General features: G+C 42.5%; 2 protein-coding genes across 3 annotated transcripts in view; one reads left to right on the top strand and one right to left on the bottom strand.

Moving 5' to 3' along the window:
• FNDC7 (fibronectin type III domain containing 7) overlaps positions 1 to 15,244 on the bottom strand; it is a 32,983-nt gene extending 17,739 nt beyond the window's left edge. The window contains exons 1-5 of the mRNA XM_053250345.1: positions 14,730 to 15,244; positions 9,387 to 9,527; positions 7,982 to 8,000; positions 5,587 to 5,844; positions 1,046 to 1,300 (exon numbers count right to left, since the gene is read on the bottom strand). Coding sequence (XP_053106320.1) covers positions 1,046 to 1,300; positions 5,587 to 5,844; positions 7,982 to 8,000; positions 9,387 to 9,449 — 595 coding nt within the window. The 5' untranslated portion in view covers positions 9,450 to 9,527; positions 14,730 to 15,244. The remainder of the gene's footprint in view (positions 1 to 1,045; positions 1,301 to 5,586; positions 5,845 to 7,981; positions 8,001 to 9,386; positions 9,528 to 14,729) is intronic.
• The window catches only part of STXBP3 (syntaxin binding protein 3), a 76,495-nt gene continuing 70,349 nt past the window's right edge, over positions 15,213 to 21,358 (top strand). Inside the window, exon 1 of one of the 2 annotated variants that reach the window (XM_053250349.1) lies at positions 15,213 to 15,361. In XM_053250349.1, coding sequence (XP_053106324.1) covers positions 15,304 to 15,361 — 58 coding nt within the window. In that variant the 5' untranslated portion in view covers positions 15,213 to 15,303. The remainder of the gene's footprint in view (positions 15,362 to 21,358) is intronic. The other variant, XM_053250350.1, reaches the window with a different exon arrangement.

The raw sequence follows: 21,358 nt of genomic DNA on the forward strand, positions 1-21,358 counted from the left end.
GATGGAGGAGGCTTGTACAGGGAGAGGAACAAATTGCATAGGGGTTTCTAAGTCAAAATGAATTATTTTCATTGTACCCAGAAAATGAACTGCAAGTCAGTTAAGTTGCTGCAAACTATTTTATGTGCTTGTCTATCAGCTCTTATAAGAAGATAGGCAATGGCCTTCTGCAGCAGCAACTAAAACACCTTCAAAGACAGACCCAATGTGGAGTGCATTCTAACAGTTCTTAAAGCTATTAAGTTGATGGTAGTTAGAGCCCCATTTTCCAGGAGGGGATTCAACCAGCACATAGATACAAAATGCTCCTAGACACAGCTATCACCTGAAGTCCTAGGCTCATGGCCAGGTCCAAAAGCACTCCCCAAATGAATTTGTTGATCAAGGTATAGCAACCTTATCTGTCACAAGCATTTCAACTTCTGAAAGCATTCAGCTCTTTCATCTTGACTGAATGTAATGTCAATCCATTTAACCTCATCCATTCAATAGGGCCACAGTTCCTAAACATTGGTCAGAACTGATATTGATACTGCCAGATTGTTAATTAACAACATATAGAGGGGGGTGTCATCAACATAGCAATTATACCTCATTCCAAGAGTCTGGATGATCTCTTCCAGGAGATTCATATTAAAATAAATTAAACGTTAGTGACAAGAGTGACTTCTGAGGTACTCCAAAGAAAATGTTAGTGATGTTGAGTTACATTCATCAAGTACCACTCTCTAAAAAGGTCCAGACAAAAAAATGAGCAGAGAAAGTTTAATGCTGCCCACAAAGGCCTAGAGTTTGAAGATGCTTCAACAAAGCTGTGATGATCCTCATTGTCAAAAGACAATGGGTGAAATGCATCAACAAAGAGGTATCCCCTTTGTTGACTCATAGAAATAAATAGGCAGTCAAGACCATTAGTGTAGTCTTTAGTCCAAATCCAGATTAACAACCAGACTGAAATGGGTTGAGGAAAAGTGTTGTTAAGCCAATGTATGCTTAACATAGTATCAAATAATGCTGCAATTTCCAAATCAGATTAAAAAGGTACCTGTCTTTGCCTTCTTTGAAGGTGAAGGCTGGCTTCTTCCTCCAGCATTTATGGATTGGATGGTGATTTTATACAGTGTAGCAGCCTTCAACCCTGTGACAGTGCCTGGAGAATTTGTGACTATTGTTTCAATGAATGACTCTCCATCCCGTGCTGTCAGCAAGTAACTGGATGCTCCTGTGACAGCTGCCCATTCCACTGTGATACTGTTACTCAGTTTTGAATAAGCTTGTTCAATAGCAGGGATCTCAGGAGCTTAAAAAGGCGGGGGGGGGGGAGAGAACATGGTCATTTTACAATCAACAGACATCTCAACATTCAAGGGCATGACTTGTGCATTATGGCAAATTATTCCATGAGCATCACCTCAGAAAGGTGTGCTTTTGATGAGTTCCTTTTTACATCTTCTGTTCTGTTGGTAGCATGTTTTAATTTAGCAGGGTCAGACAACATTCTTGCAGATGAATAGGAACATGGGGAGGGCCATATCTGACACACATGTACTCCATTCTCATGGAGAATGTTTTAGCTCCATCAGAATCCAGGAGGTTGGCACAGCCTTGCTTCAGGTTTAGGGACAAGAGGGGAAAGGGGATTTTGCTGGTTATTAGAGCACAGTGGTCTTGTGTGGCTCCCTCTCCATGTGGTTTTGTGCCATGTGACACAGTGCTGCTCTTCCATGTATAGTGTCTACTGGTAGCCACTGGATCACTGTCGATTCAGGGTACTGGTACCAGTATAAAGAGAGTTTGGGTTCTGCTTGTCATCCTAGTGTAACATCCAGGTCATGAGATCATGCTGGAGCATGATGCAATACATATTCTCCATACAGTATGTAAGATGAAACCCTACATCAGATTCATAGACCACAGAAGGCCTGTGCAACCCCCAGGAACATATTTCTGCAAGCAAAAAAGACTTTTAGAGGGAGGGGAGAGAAGCGAAAATCCCTTCCCCATCCCCTTCCACCTGCACTACGATGAAGAATAAGCCTTCACTGCAGGTATGCTACCATCTTTCTGTGAAGGTACAACCCTTCTTCCACTCTCCTATGGCTGCACAACACATAGGCCACTGACTCACACAGTAGCATAGAGAGTGGGTGTCTCTTAGGTTTGGTCATCCTCATTCTTAAAAGGAAACCTTCCTAGGTGTAAGAATGAAATTAGCACTCCTATTTTAATTCAGAGGAAAAGTGTCTATGAGAATTTGGGGGACACTGAGTTACAGTGAAAATGGAGAAGAATTAACAAAATGGATGTATGTGATCTAAAACATATGGAAAGCCAATATGGTCTGGCAGTTCATGTCAGACTAGGGTTATTGCAGGCCTGGGTTGAAATTTCTATATAGGTGTATTGGTTAGTGGTGTCATACTGAGACCATGAACTGAAATCTCTTCTTAGTCTGAAGCCCACTGGGTGATGTTGAACCAATCACCATCTCTCAGCCTAACCTACCTCACAAGCTTGTTGTGAGGACAGAAGGGGGAGAAGAGAATCTGTGTATGTCATCCTGACCCCCTGGAGAAAAGGTAGGATAAAATAAAATAATTATTTTTTAAAATGGCAAGGCATCCAAAGTGTAAGCTGACCTTGAAATCAGCTAGCAGTTTCTTAGCAAATAGAATAGGGTTTCAGAGACCTTGGCAATATTACAGGAGCTGTACTTCCACAAACATGGTGAGTGTTTCTTGAACAATATGCCTACTGTGTTAAGCCAAGACTTTCTTTCAGTCAGTGCAAATCAGCCAGCTAGTCAGTCATGTGCCCTTTTATAGCATCCATAATGTTGTGAAGCATTATTGAATAAAAGAATGTAGCTAGCAGTTAGTAAGGAATGAGGAAGAAAATACTCAGATCTCGCATATTTCTTGAAGTAAGGTATTGCCACTGCATTGCAAATGTGTTTTTCATTAAAATAACCACTGAACATTTCAGTGATAAAATAAAATATATAGAATTACAGTGGTCCCTCTACTTACAAAATTAATCCGTTCCGAATGCACATTTGTAAGTCGAAAAATTCGTAAGTCGAAAAGCGGTTTCCCATAGGAATGCATTGGGAACGGATTAATGCGTTCCGGAGCCTAGAAAAAAGACCCAGACCCCCAGTAAGGCTTGAAAACTGCACAGGAACATTTCTTTTCAAGAATAAACAGGCAGTAAACAGGCAGGCAAGTCAAGGAAACCGCATGTAAAATTTGTAAGTCGAGGAAACCCCATCTAAAAATTTGTAAGTCGAAAAAACCGCATCTAAAACCGGATCTAAAACTGCCGTTTGTAACTCGAAAAATACTTATGTCGAGTAGTTTGTAAGTCGAGGGACCACTGCATTATATTCAAATAAAGACATACAGCCAATATACGTTTGTTTTTTACATTTAAGAATCCATTATGGGTCCCCAGGCATTGTTGACCTACAAATCCCATAATCCCTTCAGCTATTGTGGCTGAGGATGATGAGAGATCTAGTCCTGTAATATCTGGGAACCCAAGCCTAGGAACTCCTGCTTTACACCAATAGGACAGAATAGGTTGGGTGGATTACTTTGTGGGTTTATGCCCCCATTAAGTGCATGAGAAGACTCATGGCAATTGCATATTCTAGACTTGAGTTTCTCAGATTGGGACACCTAACTCTCTTGCATGGTGTTGGAACTCTTGAAGAAATTGTTTAGAAGAAAGGTCAAGGTTAGAAGGGGTGAGTGCAGCTGCTACTTTTTTTTTTTTTTTGCAGACCCACAAGCCTGGGTGAAAGTAAATGAATGGGCAGCCCTTTGGTGAGGTGAGATGGTTGCCTCAAGCAACAGATTATTGGGGCAGCAGCAGGGTAGCAAGATGCCCCCTTCACTTCCACTGGAGCAGCTCTCTGGGACAGCTCTGACCCATTTGAGCTTTGCAAGGAATGCCTCTCCCCACACTCCTTGCAAAGTCTGATACAAGCATGAGCAGAGAACAGGCTTGCTGCCAGCCTCCCTCCTCCTTGAATCACTTTCAAGGGTCAGTTTTAAAAGTGGGCTGGCCTTCACCAGGAGGGCAAAGCAGCATTTGACCCCTCACCAACTTGGATCACCCTTGGGATTAACAATGAGAACAGAGAAGGCCTGGCTGAGTGGAGTGCACTTCAGGGTGTCCAGTGTATTTCCATTCCTTAAATAGCAAAGAGGAAATGGGACTTGAGATTGGCTTGTTATGTGAAGAACCCCTGAAGGGAGGTTGCAAAACAACAGTACTCTGGAGCAGGGTTTCTTAACCTTGGGCCCCCAGATGTTGTTGGACTACGGCTCCCAGAATCCCCAGCCACAAAGGCCATGTCTGGGGATTCTGGGAGTTGTAGTCCAACAACATCTGGGGCCCCAAGGTTAAGAAACCCTGCTCTGGAGTATGAAAGGGATAGTTATAGGAACTATCCTTCCTCTGAAATTCCAGATGGTTAGTTGTATTAACAAGCAGCAGCAGCAAGAAATTACAGGATTGATGTCTGAACTGAAACTCACCATCTTAAACTTGCAGCCTAAAGGATGACACACTGCACTTTAGTCTTAAGCGGCATTACCCAACTGTGGCCAAATAAGAAAACTGCAGCCATACAATGCAGAAGTGTCTTTACAAGAGGGATTCCCAAAGAGGGATTCTTGAGGCACCTAATGGCACAGTGGGGAAGTAACTTGCCTAGCGAGCAAGAGGTTGCCGATTTGAAACCCCGCTGGTATGTTTCCCAGACTATGGGAAACACCTATATCAGGCAGCAGCGATATAGGAAGATGCTGAATGGCATCCTCTCATACCACACGGGAGATGGCAATGGTAAACCCCTCCTGTATTCTACCAAAGACAACAACAGGGCTCTGTGGTCGCCAGGAGCTGACACCGACTCGATAGCACACTTTACTTTACTCCCAACCTTGGGTCTCCAGGCATTGTTGACCTACAACTCCCATAATCCCTTCAACCATTGTGGATGAGGATGATGGGAGATCTAGTCCTGTAACATCTGGGGACCCAAGCCTGGGAACTCCTGCTTTACACCAATAGGACAGAACAGGTTGGGTGGATTCCTATGCAGGCAACCTCTAGATCAGAGATGCTTGCAGATGTGCGACCAGGAGAGTATGTTGTTACTTCTAATCTTTGTCTTTCTCACCATCCTCCTCCCTACCACCCAGAACTCAGCAGGAATCTCATAAACACAGTCTGACTGACTGGCATATTGTGCCATACATTTTTGTTGACAACACTCTACTTTATCTGATGCATAAAACATATATTCAGCCTGTGAGTGTGTGTACGTACGTACGTACATACGTGCAAAAACCACCTTCTCAGTCTAAATAAGTCTTATTCCCAAGACTTTAGCATTTAGCAGTTTGGCAATGTCCAGAAATACAGCCTTTGTCCTTTTTTATTTCAAAGCTACAGTAGAAAATATTAATATGAGAATGAGACATTTTCTGTAAGCATGCCCAGGGAATAGTATCCCACTTCATAAAAAGAAGCAAAAATTAAACCAATTCATTTATTAAACCACCCCACACTTACCTGTTAACTGCATGGTCTGTGCTTCAGCGAGGGTAATGCCATTCTTGTCAATGGCATCCACTCTTACATTATAGACACTGTTGGGGGACAGTGGGGCTAGAGTACCTACAACTGTGACATCACTGAAATGGATGGAGACAGAGTGCCCCACTGCATTCATAGGAGTTGCCATGGCCCTATAAGAAGAGGCTCCTGGAAATTTGGGCCATTGAAGATAAACACTTCTTGATGACACATCATAAATGGTCACAGAGAAGCCTGCAAAACATATCCAATCTCTTTAACTTGTAACATAACAGTCCAGTCAGTAGCTATGATCTAGGAGACTGTGGGCATATCAATGGGTTTATTTGTCTTTCCATCTCTTTTGGAAACCCTGGGATCTGTAGTTCTGCTTCTCTAGCACAAAATTCTCAGCATCTCACCAAATTCCAAGGATTCCTTAGGGATTCCATGTCACATGGAATGTCTGCTGTGCAGATATACCTGTCTTTCTTCATGTGTTTTGCTGTTACTGCTTTCTATTAATTTGGTTTTAGTTTGTTATAATATTATGTTTCGATTTTAACTGCTTTATTTGTATGCAAGCCACTTTGTGGCCCTGTTGAAGCCAAAAGGCAGGGGACACATCACTACTAAATAAATAAATGCAGTTAATGGAAGACACATATTTATAGCCTTCAAGATTAGAACTGACCCAGTTACCTATCTGCAAAAGAGGGGGGAAAGTGATCTAGTTCATGTATTTTGGAAGGATGAATGAGATATATTATCTGCCCTTGATTTTTAAAGATATGACCTGGAATACGAATGCTAGTGTGATGTTGTGGTTGTGAGAGAGCTATAACCCATTAAAGCCCTGGCTGAAATCTCAGCAGAGCCAGAACTCACTAGATGGCCTTTAAAAAGACACTGTCTTTCATTCTTAGTTTGCTCCCCACATTATGACTATAGTGCAGCTTCACATGACTGGGCAAAAGTCAGTAGAAAAACTGGAGGTCCCTGGTGAGGAGGCACCCCCAGTGTGAGCCAGTACTTCTAGCCCTTCCATGTTATGCGAACTTGCCTGAGCCTGGTTCTCATACCGCATTACTGAGAGTCTACCTTTTCAACTCCAAGATCTCTCTCCTGGTCAGTCACCGACAGCTCAGATCCCATCAGTGTATATGTGAAGTTGGGTGGTTTTTTTTGCCCCAGTATGGATCACTTTACACTTGCTTACATTGAACCTCATTTGCCATTTTGTTGCCCACTCCCCCAGTTGGGAGAGAGCTTTTTGCAGCTCCTCACAATTGGTTTTGGATTTCACTACTAAATAGTTTATTGTCATCTGCAAATTTGACCACTTCACTGCTTATCCCAACTTCTAGATCATTTATGAATGAGCTAAAGAGCACTGGTCCCAGTACTAATCTCTGGGGAACTCCACTTCTTACTTCCATCCATTGTGAAAACTCTCCATTTATACCTGCCCTGTGTTTCCTGTCCTTCAACCAGTTACCAATCCACACATGAACCTATCCCCTTATTCCATTACTGCTAAATTTACTCAAGAGCCTTTGGTGGGGAACTTTGTCAAAAGCTTTTTGGAAGTCCAAGTATACTATGCCAATATTACAACATTATATGCATGTTGTAATGTAATTTCGCAAAAATTGTACAAATGGAGTTGCATGCCAATATGGCCACTGGAAATAACAGCCATGCTATCATACAACTGTGCTTGTGCAAAAGAGCTCTTGTGCAACTACACAAACACTACATTATAACGCTCATGTAATGTTGTGCAGTATGTCAGCCATTATTTGAATCCAATTCACTTCACATCAAATATTTTTTAAATGATGCTTCACCTAACTTGGGCTGGTCTTTATAGTAGGTGAGACCCATTGTTTACCAAACAAAATAACAGTTTGAAATGGGTAGGATTTCAATTTCAAACATTATTCATGTATTGAATAATTACCATATATGGTAAATTTGAATCTGAGAAGATCTTCTGCTTCTCCTGGGAATGATGTGGCTTTGGAATTATTGATCTCATTGAATGTTAAAAATCTGTTGAACAATAACAGTTAAAATCTTGTCCCAGTATGGATCCCTGGGGGACCCCACTTCTTACTTCTCTCCATTGTGATAACTGTCCATTTATTCCTACCATCTATTTCCTGTCCTTCAACCAGTTACCAATCCATACATGAACCTGTCCCCTTATCCCTTAAGTGCTATTGCTATTTGCACAAATATTAATAACCTTGTAGTTAAGAGCAATGTTTAGGGAAATGTTTCCAAAGTTACAAAGATCTAAATGTTCTATCAAACATGGGCTTTGATTTTCCCATGCTGTTAATTTTAAAAAATAAAACTACAAAGGAAAATACCTTTATTATTTTACCTGTGTTAGCTGACATAATCTGTAAAAGAAAATTTAGAAAATTAGTAACATGGGAATATTTAACATTTCAAAGATTTTTTAAAAATTTTCCAATACAGACAATAGACAATGACTTCTTTAAGCAAAATAAAGAGAACAACTAGCACACTATAATTGTATTCTGTCAAACATGCAGCTACAAACTATTAATACAATTTGGCAAAGGTATGCAGATCACATTACTAGTTCACCTTCCCCTTCTGAATCTGTCTATTGATCTAGAAATGGACAGTTTCCAGTTGTTGACAGACTGGCATGCTGCTACTGAACACATTACTTGGATATCTGTCCCACTATTTTCACTGGAAGTTTTGTCCACATAATCTCCCTTCACCTCGTAAAAAAAATCCACACACACAAACAAGCATATTGCTGATGTGGCTGTATATCTGGGTACACCTCCCCATCTGTTCCATGATGCTTATCCAAGCCCTATGAATAGGGATGAATATGTGAATCAGGGGGACACCAGTTGTTTTATGGGACTAGTTAACCATTAAAATATATGGATCAGAGCAAAAAAAAAGTTTTTAAATGGTGGCATTACAAAACTTTGGCCTGATCAACAAACCAATTAAGTCTACTGGACGAAAGTACATTTGGATTAACCAAAGCAAACTACCTGACTAAATTTACTTCTGAACAGTGACACAGTGGAGTAAAAGCAGACAACATACTTAGAAAGCTGAACTGTAATCGGTGCAACAATTCTCCAAATTTATTTGGATATTTTTAGACCTCTTTAAAATACATTTGTATTTCAAACCAAACTGTTCTCACGGTTACTCTGCTTGCTATGCAGCATTTGTACAACAATAACAAGTTCCAGAAGTGGGGATAAATCATTGTTAAGGCCACAAGTTAAATCAGCTTCCAGCCATGTACAGTATATCTTTAAACTGTTTTGTGGATTGAGAGCTGCCCTTGTTCTAAAATTACAGTAATGACATACTTTCCTCTCATATAGTCCTACAAGAGGAGAGTACCCAAATAATGCAGAGAAAATAACATAAATCCATGTTGCAGACTTCATTGTATAATTACACCTAACATCTTTCAAGTTGCACAAAGCTCTTCATTACTGAACTCTGTACAGAAGAAATAAAACAAGCTTAGCTGTTTAAAACTATACATTGATCTTAAATAATCAAACATGTTTAAGATCAATGTCCTGTCTTCAGAGATGTTCCTTTTACATCTCTTATATTTAAGCGGTAAGGCCAATTCAATACTTTTAGATTAATTGTATTTTTAAAATGAAAATCAGAGCAGACAGCAAGTTTTAGGCTGAAATAATTAAAAGGGAGGAAACACAGGAGCCAATCATTCCTGGAAAATGGTAAGGAAACAAACCACTTTGACTTACCATTTTAAAGCTGATGAGAATTAATCCAAAAAATATGAAATATGCACATTTCCCAGCAATCATTCTGCACGCTGAACTTTTTGTTTCCTGTCCACTTATAGATTTGAGATCCCCATCCAGAAATTAGCAGAAATCAGCTACCTATAAAAGTTATCAGTTAAGTCTTGGAGGCTCTGTGAACATACAAGTCTGAAGCTCCTCCTCCAGCATCAACTAGCCTATAAAAGCTGAAGTGTAGATTGAAACCAGTTAAAGTACACTTAATTTATTTAACTAATTAAACAAAAGCATTTATGATATATACGATTAACCAGCTTTTCTCTGTCACGATAGCCTTATTGACTGACTGCAGTTCTCAGCTGTTAGTGGCTCTGCTTATTTAATCATCTTCCTATTTCCCCCTTGAATTATTCTTAGATATGTTTAACCCTACTTAAATAGCCCGAAGCAGTATGAAGTGGTAGAATGGGAGAGGAACCATCTTTTCAACCACACTCTCCTCTTCAAAAACCACCTTTAAAGCCATTTTGTTTCTTGTGGGGCTCTGTGAATGGAAGTAACCACTGGCAGGAAAAGACAGCTACTAGAGTGGTTTGGGTTGAAACATAATCAGTAGATGGAAGGTTGACCTCCTTTCTTCCAATGCCTATGATGCACAAATACATTTTATTTATTACATGTAAGGAATGTTCTATGAACAAAAATAACCAAAAATAGGAAACAAGAAGCATTTTTACACTTTCCAAGACTAACCCCTCAATAGTTTGCCTTTAAAAAAATGTTTATTTTACAGAGAGGGATAGATTGGGACAAGGAATCATTTTCTTATCCCTTTGGTTGTGTAAACTGCTTTTTGAACTTTTTGTTGGAAGGCATCATATAATAGACAGTGGAAGGCCTTTGTTAATGGCCGGGGCGATCCACCACACAAAGGACTGGCACACGTGTCTGGGAAGAACAGATGGGGACGTGTAGGTATGCTTCAGACAGATCTACCGATGCCAGGAAGTCCTGAGGTAGAATGGCCTCCTTGATGGCGTGTAGGCACTCAATCCTGAACTTTTTATTTGCAACAAACTTGTTCAGTTGTTTGAGGTTCAACACTGCCCTCCATGATGTATTTTTGGGGGGGACCAGAAATAACAGTGAGTAGAAACTGGAGCATTCTTCTGTGTATGGTACTTGTTCAATTGCCTGAATCTGAAGATGACAACGTATGGCCTTGGTAATCAGGTGACGTTTGGCTGGCTTGGAGGATCATGGAGTTACCATGAAGGAATCCAGTGGAGTGGTAATAAATTCTATGGAGAAGCCTAGGGAAACTGTGTCTAGCACCCATTGGTCTTGGGTGGTAGACATCCAGATGGGGGTGAGGAGTAATCTGCCCCCTACCTGTCTGGTGTCATTGCTTCAAGTTCTGCTGGAAGCTGGAGGAGGGACCACAGAAACCTTGAAATCTATTTTGGCCTCTGAAATGCTGTTACCACTGAGGGTGTCCTCATCCCTTGGGTGGGGTTTATTATGCTTTGACAGCATTAATTTTGCCAGTTTATTAATGCCTTGACATTTTTCAGGGGGAACTAAGGCAATAAGTTCTTTGGCCCATAAGACAGAGGCCCAGGAAAAAACAGAGTTAGTAGGCTTTGATGACCGTTGCTGATGCTTCATGTATCTTTTTAAGGTAGGAGTTGCACTTCCTATCCTCTGACGATTGCAATTGATCATGGCCTTCATTAGTCAGGATCACCCCGAAGCCATTTGTGTGACTAGTGCATCAATGCTGGGTATCGCTAAGAGTGAGGTTACATCCTGTGGTAGGGTGTAGTGTTTTTTGGGGGATAGCTGCTTACTGGCCTGTAGGAGGCTGGGTTTTGCTATTCTGCCAGCATGACCTTACAAAAAGTGCTGGGGAATGGGACAGCGGGAGATGCAGACTCAGCAGCAGGAAAAACGTTTTGGTCCAGGACCAGAGTATCAGGAACAGACTTGCTGGAGTCTGTATACACATCATGTATAGCCCTCTTAGCTTTGGCCAAATAGGATGTCAAATTCAGCTGTGGGGGGAAAAGGTGAGCAGAGGGGGGTGGGGTAGGACGAGGCACCTTTTCTCCTGACAATTTCCCCTCTTCCTTGTTGGACTGGTCTGGGTGGGATGGAAAATCTGGGTCTGAGTTGGTCTCACATGTTGGGTCCACAGGAGCTAGTTCATTAGGGCCCACTGAAGGGGGATAGTGAGGTGCAATGGGTAGGTTGGGTTAGGGTAGAGTGAGCGGTTCAGGAGGAGGGAGGCTAGGCGTGGGAGGTTTGGGGGGAGGGGGGCAAGGTTGTCCTGGAGAAGAGGATTCAGAGGAGGATTTGATATTTCTTTTACGTTTGGCCTTTAATTTTTGTAGGAAAAGGCCATGCTCAGACGGTGGGATGGCTTCTCTCCTAGGACTGGATTCTGGAGAGGAAGATGACAGTTGCCTACTGGAAAGTCTAGGGCACATGGGTAAGGCTGAGCTACCCTCCTCCTCCATAAGTTGCCTCAGCCAGTTGGCCACATCAGAAGGGATAGTTAGGACCAGCCCTGGAGCGGGGTTCAGGTTACTCACATGTGTTGGCTGATTGCCGTTCTTGTCTAATGGTGGAGCCTCCAGGGAAACATCTGAGTGAGCCTCCAACGGGGAGCCTCTACTGATGGCATCTGGAGGTGGTGTTGGCTTATCCTACCCAGATGGAGTATGGGCCAGGATCTCCTTTTTGTGGGCATTTTTGTCTGGTGGTGGCGGGGGGGGGGAGCCAGTTCCCACTCAACACTAATCACCCCAGTGGTGAGTGCACCAGACATCAGGGAAGAGCCCACAGGGCCCTGGTCATCCGCTCCCTTCCTTCTGCTCTGTGCTGTGCCTGTTTTAGAGCACGGTTTAGTGCGTCAGCAGATATCTTTGATGATAAGGCGCTCGCTGAGGCACGGCGGGCGACCTTTTTCTTTTGGTGCTGCCACGTGACATTTTTGATGTGTTTTGTTTGCACCTTTGTGCAGGAGCATGGCCACTGCGGGCATGCCCACCACCTCCATGGTGGGAGGGGGACTGGGCAGAGCGGGGGGAAAGGGAGGCCCTTCAGAAAGGGAACCCCCAAAAGGTCCTTGGCTTGTATTCTCTCTCCATATGGGAGAGGAAGGGAAACCGAAACTGAAAAGATTCAAAGAAACTAACGCTATGCCGAATTGGTATAACTGGAACTGGGAAAGGGTTGGTTTAGAATTAGGTAGTAGTGAAAATAAACCTAAGTTGCTCCTCCTGCCCCGCCTGATGCACAATCTTCGGAAAAGCAGTGGGGAAGAAAAAGGGGATAAGTAAAAGGGAAGAAAAGAACCTGAATAGTCTAAAAGTTCAAGAGCTCTCTCTGTTAGCTGCATTCTGAGCAAAGACAGGACCGGCAGCAGGAAGTTGAAAATACAACGACCTCAGTCCTGTCTTCTGAGCATACTCAGTTCCTAACCCATACTGATGAGCTCCAGCACAGGGGGGAAACAAAGTATGTTTTAAGATTACCAGTTTTGGCTTCTTTTTAATACCTGATAACAATGACAGCAATGTTAGTGACACAGCTAAACAGACATACTCCTTTTTATTTTTGGAATCTGTGTCTTCAGAATCCATAGCTTACAGTGCACATAGGCCCACATACTAAAATGATTTATGAAACAGGCAGCCTCAAAGTTAGTTCTGACTGAGGGCCAGGTGAAGGAAAATAAACCCTGTTCATGCAAGTGGTCTTGAATGTAATATAAGACCATGTAATATAGGAGCTGTAATTCCCCATTATATCCTATCACACTTCCCTTCCAAGAAAAGAAGAAGCACAATTTACAATTTTTTCTTGTCATGGAAGGGCAGCTGCATTTTCTGTGAGTTCATTGTTCTCATATTACACTTCTTTAGCAAGTAAGCTACTCAAATGGGCAGTGTTTTTAACATGAATCAGAACCAGCATATTGTTAAAAATGACTGACAGAGTCTAGTGCCAGTCAGTTGGATAGAAATATGGGACTAGTTTGGCCAGTACTCCTACTAGTATTTAACTGTGTGCCCTATCCACACATTCAGTTCAACACTTGTATAATGAGTGTACAGTATACACAAGCATAAATCTGTGCACAGGAATAGTACCATGCATTTAGGGGTTCTGTACACAGGTTCACTTTTAAAACAAAACCAGGTGCAGTTCTTCATACAAAAACATGTCCCTGTATACAGACATCTGAACACAGGCACAATGTAATGTCTGAATAAAGCTAGAGTTGAGTGTGGGCACATGCTTAATCCATCACCTCATGTTCCCCTCTACATCACCTCACCTAATCACGTGTGTGTGTCTGGTTCATTTATGTACAGTTCAAATTATAATTTTAAATCTTCAGATTTAGCCAGAGCTGCTAAACTGTGCATGTATGTAAGGTTTTCCTTCATTAAAAAAAAAATTATTATAGCTATCCACTGTAAGCCCCTTTGTGGACCATTTGGTTGAAAGGTGGGGTACACATCCCTTAAACAAACCATTTGTAGAACAGCATAAGTGGTGGCGGCAGGGCATATACATACTAACATTCCTCTCCATTAAAAGGCAGGCAGCTTAACTGCATATTTTCTAAAACCCTCCCTAAATGATGCCTCTGGCAATATAGGATACCCTGTACTTTCTATTTGAATGAGCAACAGTGTTTGCATATTTTCTTTTATCAAATTTTTCTCCACGTGCATAAGAAATAAATTTATTTTACTAAAACAACTTATTTGATACAAATGGAAAATGAGCAGCAAAGAATGGCCAATGCGACCCTCATCAGAGATCAACAACTAAGCCAACCTGCTCATCCTTGTAGAAGAAATGTCTCAATCAGAGATTATTATTATTATTACATTTATATCCCGCTCTTCCTCCAAGGAGCCCAGAGCGGTGTACTACATACTTGAGTTTCTCCTCACAACAACCCTGTGAAGTAGGTTAGGCTGAGAGAGAAGTGACTGGCCCAGAGTCACTCAGCTAGCATCATGACTGAATGGGGATTTGAACTCGGGTCTCCCGGTCCAAGTCCAGCGCTCTAACCACTACACCACACGGGCTCCTTATGATTAGATTAGAAGGACGGTGCACGAACTCATGTATGCGGGAAGAGAAGGGGAGCAAAATGCATTTGAGTTTTTTCAAACTCCGAATTTATTTTTGCAGCCATATCAATTGTTATCTCTTGCATTGCCGTTTGACCTTGCTTTTTTCCTTTTCCTTTTCAAGTCTTCTCTTTGCACTCACGCTATAATTACCCGCTTCATCGAAGGGAGCAAAGGTCTAACCCACCTTATGACATTGTCATAATAGACTCATTTAGTCTTTAAAGAGCCACAAGCTTCGTTTCGTTTGTGCCATTAACAAACTAACACGGCAACGCCTCTTGCTTCCGACTCCACGGGAACAAGTACAGCTCTTTTGCTTCCTGCTAAATTCCCCCGTTGTTTAAACACAAAACAAAACACGGTTTTATCTCCTCCTCCTCCTCCTCAACTAAAAAAATTCCCCTGCGCCGACAAGGGCAATTCCCCGGCGACCCTACGCAAAAGGAGACACGCCTCAACCCCATTCACCCCAGCGGCCCCATTCACCCCAGCGGCCCAGGGCAGAGCAATCGGGCTGAAATCCGCCGCGATGCGACGAAGCGTCCAAGCCACCTCCCTTCCTCCGCACACCCGCCACCACTAGCGAGGCGAGCTCGGCAGAAAGGCGACGAACCTGCAGGGCAGGGGCGTGGCCAGCTGCAAGGGGGTGGGGCCGGGCCGAAGGACTGTGGTGATTGGTCGCATCCTCCAGTGCGGACTTTTCCGTCACAGCGCCAGAAAGCGGGGCGGGTGGTCGGGAACGGAATCGCGGAGGGAAGATGGCGCCCGCAGCTGCTGCAAGCGGGGAACGGGGATTGAAGAGCTTGGTGTGGCAGAGTGAGTGCCCGGCGGGTCGCCCCTCTCCTTTTCCTTCTTAACCACCCTCCTCTTCCTCAGCCGTGCTCGAAAGAATGCGCTATAATGATGGCGCATACGGCAGCCAAGGTCTTTCCCCTTGGTCTGCCTGGGAGGCTACCGGAGGCCTCCTCTACCTGTCGCGCGGGGAAAAGAAGGAATGCCTGGCTGGTTGCGGGAAGGCGTGAATTGGGTGATGATGTTTGCGAGGACAGAGGATGATCTTGCGTTAGGGGTATTGGCTGCCTCTTCTCTTCCTCCTTGGCCCCGCTCTTTTCACTGTAGCTGCGTTCTGGCATGCAAAAAAGAGAAGAGGTAAAGGAGCTCCACTGTCTCCACTCCAGAAAAAGCTTCACCTGGTCCATGCTTGCATGCCAGGTTGCTGTTTTAAAAACACAGGAACAGATTGGTGGTCCATTTGCAAGGAGATGTAAAGGTAAGGTGTGCTGTCGAGTCGGTGTCGACTCCTGGCGACCACAGAGCCCTGTGGTTGTCTTTGGTAGACTATAGGAGGAGTTTATAATTGCCATCTCCCGTACGGTATGAGAGGATGCCTTTCAGCATCTTTCTATATTGCTGCTGCCCGATCTGGGAAACATACCAGTGGGGAAACTTCTGGCTTGCTAGTCAAGTCATTTCCCTGCTGCATCATTAGGTGGTTTATTTAGACCTGGGCTCAAATTTGTGCTGGAAGCTTGCTCAGAGATTGACAGATGGTCTTTTGTGCCTTGGCCTAGCCTGCTTAACAAGATTTTTGTGGGGATCACATGGAGTTACCTCATACACACTACCCTGGAAGAATAAAGGAATGACAAATGATGTACTGAAAGCAAGACATTCTTCTAAGTGAACCTCTGGTTTTAAGGATTCTTAAAAGTGATGACTGCTATGGTGGTTTGTGAGCAATTGATGGGATGTTTTACAGAATCTTTTTAGCAATCTCACAGTGGTAGATACAATTTTAAAAACACATTAGCTTTCAGGAGTCAAAATACAACAAGCAGAATCTGAAAATATAATAAGTAGAATTATATTAACTAACTGCTAACTGCTTTAGTCTTTTAGTCTTCATTCCTCATTTTTTGAACTAAAATCCTCAAGGTGGCTGTCACCATTTGTTTTCTGCCATGTTTGTTTCTGTGTTAATTCTGATGTGAATAGATTTTTTTTTCTTTCAGTTTCTGTGTATTAAAAGTGAAGTACAGAGTCAGAGTGGATATTTTGGGGTCAAGGGCCTTGAGATTATCTGTGACTTCCTTTCAGACCTCTCTCAATGACTGAAGACTAAAAAAAATCATTTTGTTGTATTAGAGAGAATCCAGAGTTCCTAGAAACACAATTTCTGATTATGATTATTGGAAAGGTGCATTAGACTTTGGGGGATCTGGGGAAATGAAAATAATGTACTGTAAGTCTAGGAACTGCTACTTTTATTGGTATTAGGGCATTATTTTGATGTATCTTTATTTTAAATGCTTTGTGCGTTTTGACCTTCATTACAAGGAGCAGACTGTAAGAAAGTACTTGGCTATTACTTAAAGAAGGCATAGTGAATTGCACTGTAGATCACAATGGAAAGTGGTAGTTGGTTTCTGTGGAGACCATTATTTCTGATCAAGGTCAAAATGTTTTACTGATACTGAGTATTGTCCTGCATTGATCCAGTGTAAGAAACTTAAGTATGTAGTACACCGCTCTGGGCTCTTTGGAGGTAGAGTGGGATATAAAATGTAAAACAACAACAACAGTAGTGTGGCAGTAGGGAGGTCAATGGTAGTAATGCCTGTTAGCTATCGGGGTCATGGCCCTTTTTATTAGATTCTTGTATGTGATGAAGAAGCTCACTAGAGCTCTGAGATAAATAACTTGTTAAATGGATGGTCAATATTATTCAGGCACATAGATTGGGTTTGGTAGGAAGGTAAATAAAGCTGCTGAAACTGCTTTAGTTGGTAAATTTGAAGCAACCAGAACTGACCCTAAAGGTTATAAATGTAACAGATACTATCCCCCTTTATGTCATGCCTGAAAAAGCATGAAGTACAGCAACTTGTTCATGGGCCAGTTATGTCTCAATATCTCCTTCCATGCTGATTCTTAAGGTTTTTTTGGGGGGGGGGCAGGTAGCACCAAAAAACTAGAAGACTGAAGGAAGAGGTAGGTCACAAACTAATGCTATAAAATGGCAATCTATTTTAGAAAGAGTGCCTGTCCTGTTGAGTGACCTGTTTTTGTTTTTACTTACTTATTTATTTATTTAATTCCCTTTTGTATCCCATCCTTCTTCTAAGGAGCCCAGAGTAGTGTACTACGTAGTTAGGTTTCTTGTCACAACAACCCTGTGAAGTAGGTTAGGCTGAGAGAGAAGTGACTGGCCCAGAGTCACCCAGCAAGTATCATGCCTGATTGGGGATTTTTGCACTTGGGTCTTCCTGGTCCTAGTCCAGCACTCTAACCACTACACCACGCTGGCTCCCACACTGTTTTTGTTTTACTGAGATAAGATGAACTAGCTGGGCCGGGCGCAGAACAACTGCGCCTCTAGTTTACCACCACCGCTTTCTCCCCCCACCCCTTGCTGCTGGTTTTTTGCCCACCAGCCGCCTCCTTCCCCCGCCCCTTGTCGCCATCATTGTCTTCTTCCCACCCGCTGCTGCTGTTTTCTTTGGCTGGCTGGCCATTCACCGCCGTTTTCTTTACCAGCCGGCCAGCTGCCACTGCCATTTTCTCCCCGCTTGCTATCCAGGCAGCTGCTCGTGAACTCTTGCGAGAGCTGCCATACATTGGATTAGCAACAAGTACATCTAAGAGAGATCAGGGTTTTTTAACCTTGGTCCCCGAGATGTTGTTGGACTACAACTCCCATCATCCTCAGCCATAAGGACCATGTTGGAGTTGATGGGAGTTGTAGTCCAACAACATCTGGGGGCCCATGGTTAAGAAACCCTGATATAGATTGTTTTCTAGCCTAGCTTGAGGCCAACTTTTTCATTCACCGATGTTTTGACCACACACAAAAAAGCATCCCGATTTAGTGTCACACTTGTACAAACTGTGCTCATTTTCCATCATAGTTTGCAAATACACTTCAAATTCTGCTTTCAAATTCTGCTTAAGATATCAGTGTTGGCATCAGTACAGATGTAATCCTGAAGACCAGTGGTCCCTCTAATTCTTTTCATCTATGTGCGGAATGAGTTTTGTTCTGGGCAGCAATAGCAAGGCACTTGTATGTGTACCTGCATTCAGAGCGGAGCCTTCCTAATTCAACCTGAGCGGGATCTAAAATTAACTGAGTGGACATCAGAAAACATGTGAACATGTGCACGCCTTAGAGGGAACAGTGCTGAAGGCCATGATTTAGGCTGACAGGAGAAGGAAGGAGTCAACTTACTGCAGAGAATGCTAGTTTTCAGTTTATAAAACCATGGCTTACACTCACTGTGTGTACAAGACCTACAGATAAAGTGTTTGATTATTATTAAAATTGTTTTTAAGTTTTTGTATACATTTTTAACTGGTTTTATGTTATTGTAAACTGCCCAGAGACAAAAGTTTGGGGCAGTATACAAATTTGATGATATAATAATAATAATATTACAGGCTTTTGAAATGGTTTTCAGTGCTAATGTTTACTATCTGTAGTTCATCGGTTTTAATGTGTTCTTAATTGTGTGATTTGTTTTGTTGTGGTTTTTTGCTCTGTGAGCAGCCCAAAGAACAATTGTTATGGGGCAGCCATAAAAATAAATTTTATTTTTATGTTTCTGTGGATGTACCTATGATAACTTGTTTATCATTGAGGTATCTTTGGAAAAGAGATGGTAATGACTTCTGCAACAGTAGCTAGATAAAGAGGGCTCTGGAATAGGAGGTCCAAATAAATGAGTTAATGGATAAGTTTAAGTGAGCAAGAAACTAGGCATCTGCCTTGGAATCTGATTGCCGCAAATAGGTACCATCCTTCCCACTACACCACACAGAGGCTGTGTAATAGCTGCCATTTGCCAGTATGTAGAAGGCCCTTTTTATTCGTGGAGGTTCTTTCTTGACTTAAACCATGAATATCGAAACCACAAATAAATCCTTATGGGAATCCAGGGGTTAGGTTCCTTAAGCTACCTCCCCTCCCTCAAAAAAACAACAACCAGAAATAAAAGGAATAGAGCACAGTACCTTGCTCTCCAGATCTCCAACAAGACCCCCAAACCACCAAATCGTTTGAATTTTTGTGAATATTTGTGGGCGGAAATTAAGAGCCACAAAACAGATCTTATTACTAGGTGGCCAGATTTGGCTTTTAAAAAGCCAAATTCTGGCTTTTTGACTCACAAGTATACCCCTTAGGTTCTGGCAACCTTCCACACTGCAAAATGGCGGCCAGAAATGACAGCAGAAGTCATTTCTGGCCACTCAGGACCCATGGAAAGGTGAATTTTGCCTGTTTTTCTACCTGCAGATATAGAAACCAGATCCTAACCACAGATACGCGAAACCATGATATGCACATCTATGGATAACAAAGGCCTCCTGTACATTGATATATGTTAGTTTAAAAAAACAAAAGTACTACCTGCAGAAGCAGTATCCCTGTAAGCTTAGCTGCCTTGTCAGTTTCAATAGCATTAGAATTGTATGTGTATAATGAGGTGCCATGGTTCCTAAAGCCAAACTGAAAATGCTATATGTACTGTATTTCTGAATCTGTAGTAACGGTGGAATGACTAACTTGTCTGAACCACCTATTGAGGTTGCTTAGCATAGTTTTGGTTTGTAAATAATTGTAGTTTGTAGACACAGTCCCTGATATTATTATAGGCAATTAGGGATGTGCATGAACCAGTTTGGCCCATCCTTAGGGAACTGCCAAACCATCTTGGGTGCCCGCAGCCAGAATGGTTCCCTTAAGAAGTAGGTAAGCAAGTCCTTACCTGCTCTGCTGCTGCCCCGCCGCTTTTCTAGGCACGGCACCTGCTATAGCAAAGGCTGCGTGTGGATGCAGTGCTGTTCCCTGTAGCCTGCGCATGAGGCGTCAGCACACATGCAAGGCAGCCATGTGCGTGTCAGCACCACGCGGGCTGTAGAGAGCAGTGTTGCAGCCATGCACAGCCTTTGCTAGAGCAAGTGCCATGCCCTGAAAAGCAGCAAGGTGGCAGTGGAGCAGGTAAGGACCTGCTTCTTAAAGGAATTGCGTCCTGCACAAGCCATTTGTGCACATCCTTAATAGGCATGGTAATACCAGTATAGTTAAGATCAGGTGTAAAAACTGCATTCTACCATTATAAGATCTAATCGTTCTATCAGTGACAAAATCCAAAACAACTATCCATTCCTTCTAAAATTTGGCATAGAGCAACTAGATGACAAGCTTTACCATCTTTATGGTAAAACTCTATGAAGCTCCTTTGAGAAAAGTCTGAGATGCAGCAGTTTGAAAATTTGACCCCCAAGAAGCTGATTTTACTTGCTGGTTACCTATATTCTATATTTCTATTTTATTTTCCACTGTTTAAATGTGTCTGAAAATTCAGCTTCATAGTTCAAAGCATTCTCTTTGTTTTGAGAAATCTATTCAAGGTTTTCAAGAACTCCCCATTAAAACATGGTAGTCAAGTTAAGGGCACAGATTTTGATAGATCAAGGATCTGAAGGGCAGAGCTGGGAGTGGGAAGTACTGGCAAGTGTCTGAGAGTGATTCCTGCTCCTTAAATGGTTGTCCATGAGGTTAACGTCTTATATACATTGCATTAGGAAATGTTTCACTTGCTTTAGGGGTAACCTTTTGCGTGTGGAAGATCTACAATGGTCCTCTAGTTCAGTGCTCCCTGTAATTTTTGTCATCCGTGAGTGGAAACAGTTTTGTTCTGGGTGGCATTTTCAAGGCATTGTGTGCACATAACTCTCTCCCACACCCACACTCTCACTCTCTCTCTGAAATGGCACGCACATTTTTTTAAATCTCCCCCGCCCCACCTCTCT

The sequence above is a fragment of the Hemicordylus capensis genome, chromosome 4 (genome assembly GCF_027244095.1).
Source record: "Hemicordylus capensis ecotype Gifberg chromosome 4, rHemCap1.1.pri, whole genome shotgun sequence".
Classification (NCBI taxonomy): Eukaryota; Metazoa; Chordata; class Lepidosauria; order Squamata; family Cordylidae; genus Hemicordylus; species Hemicordylus capensis.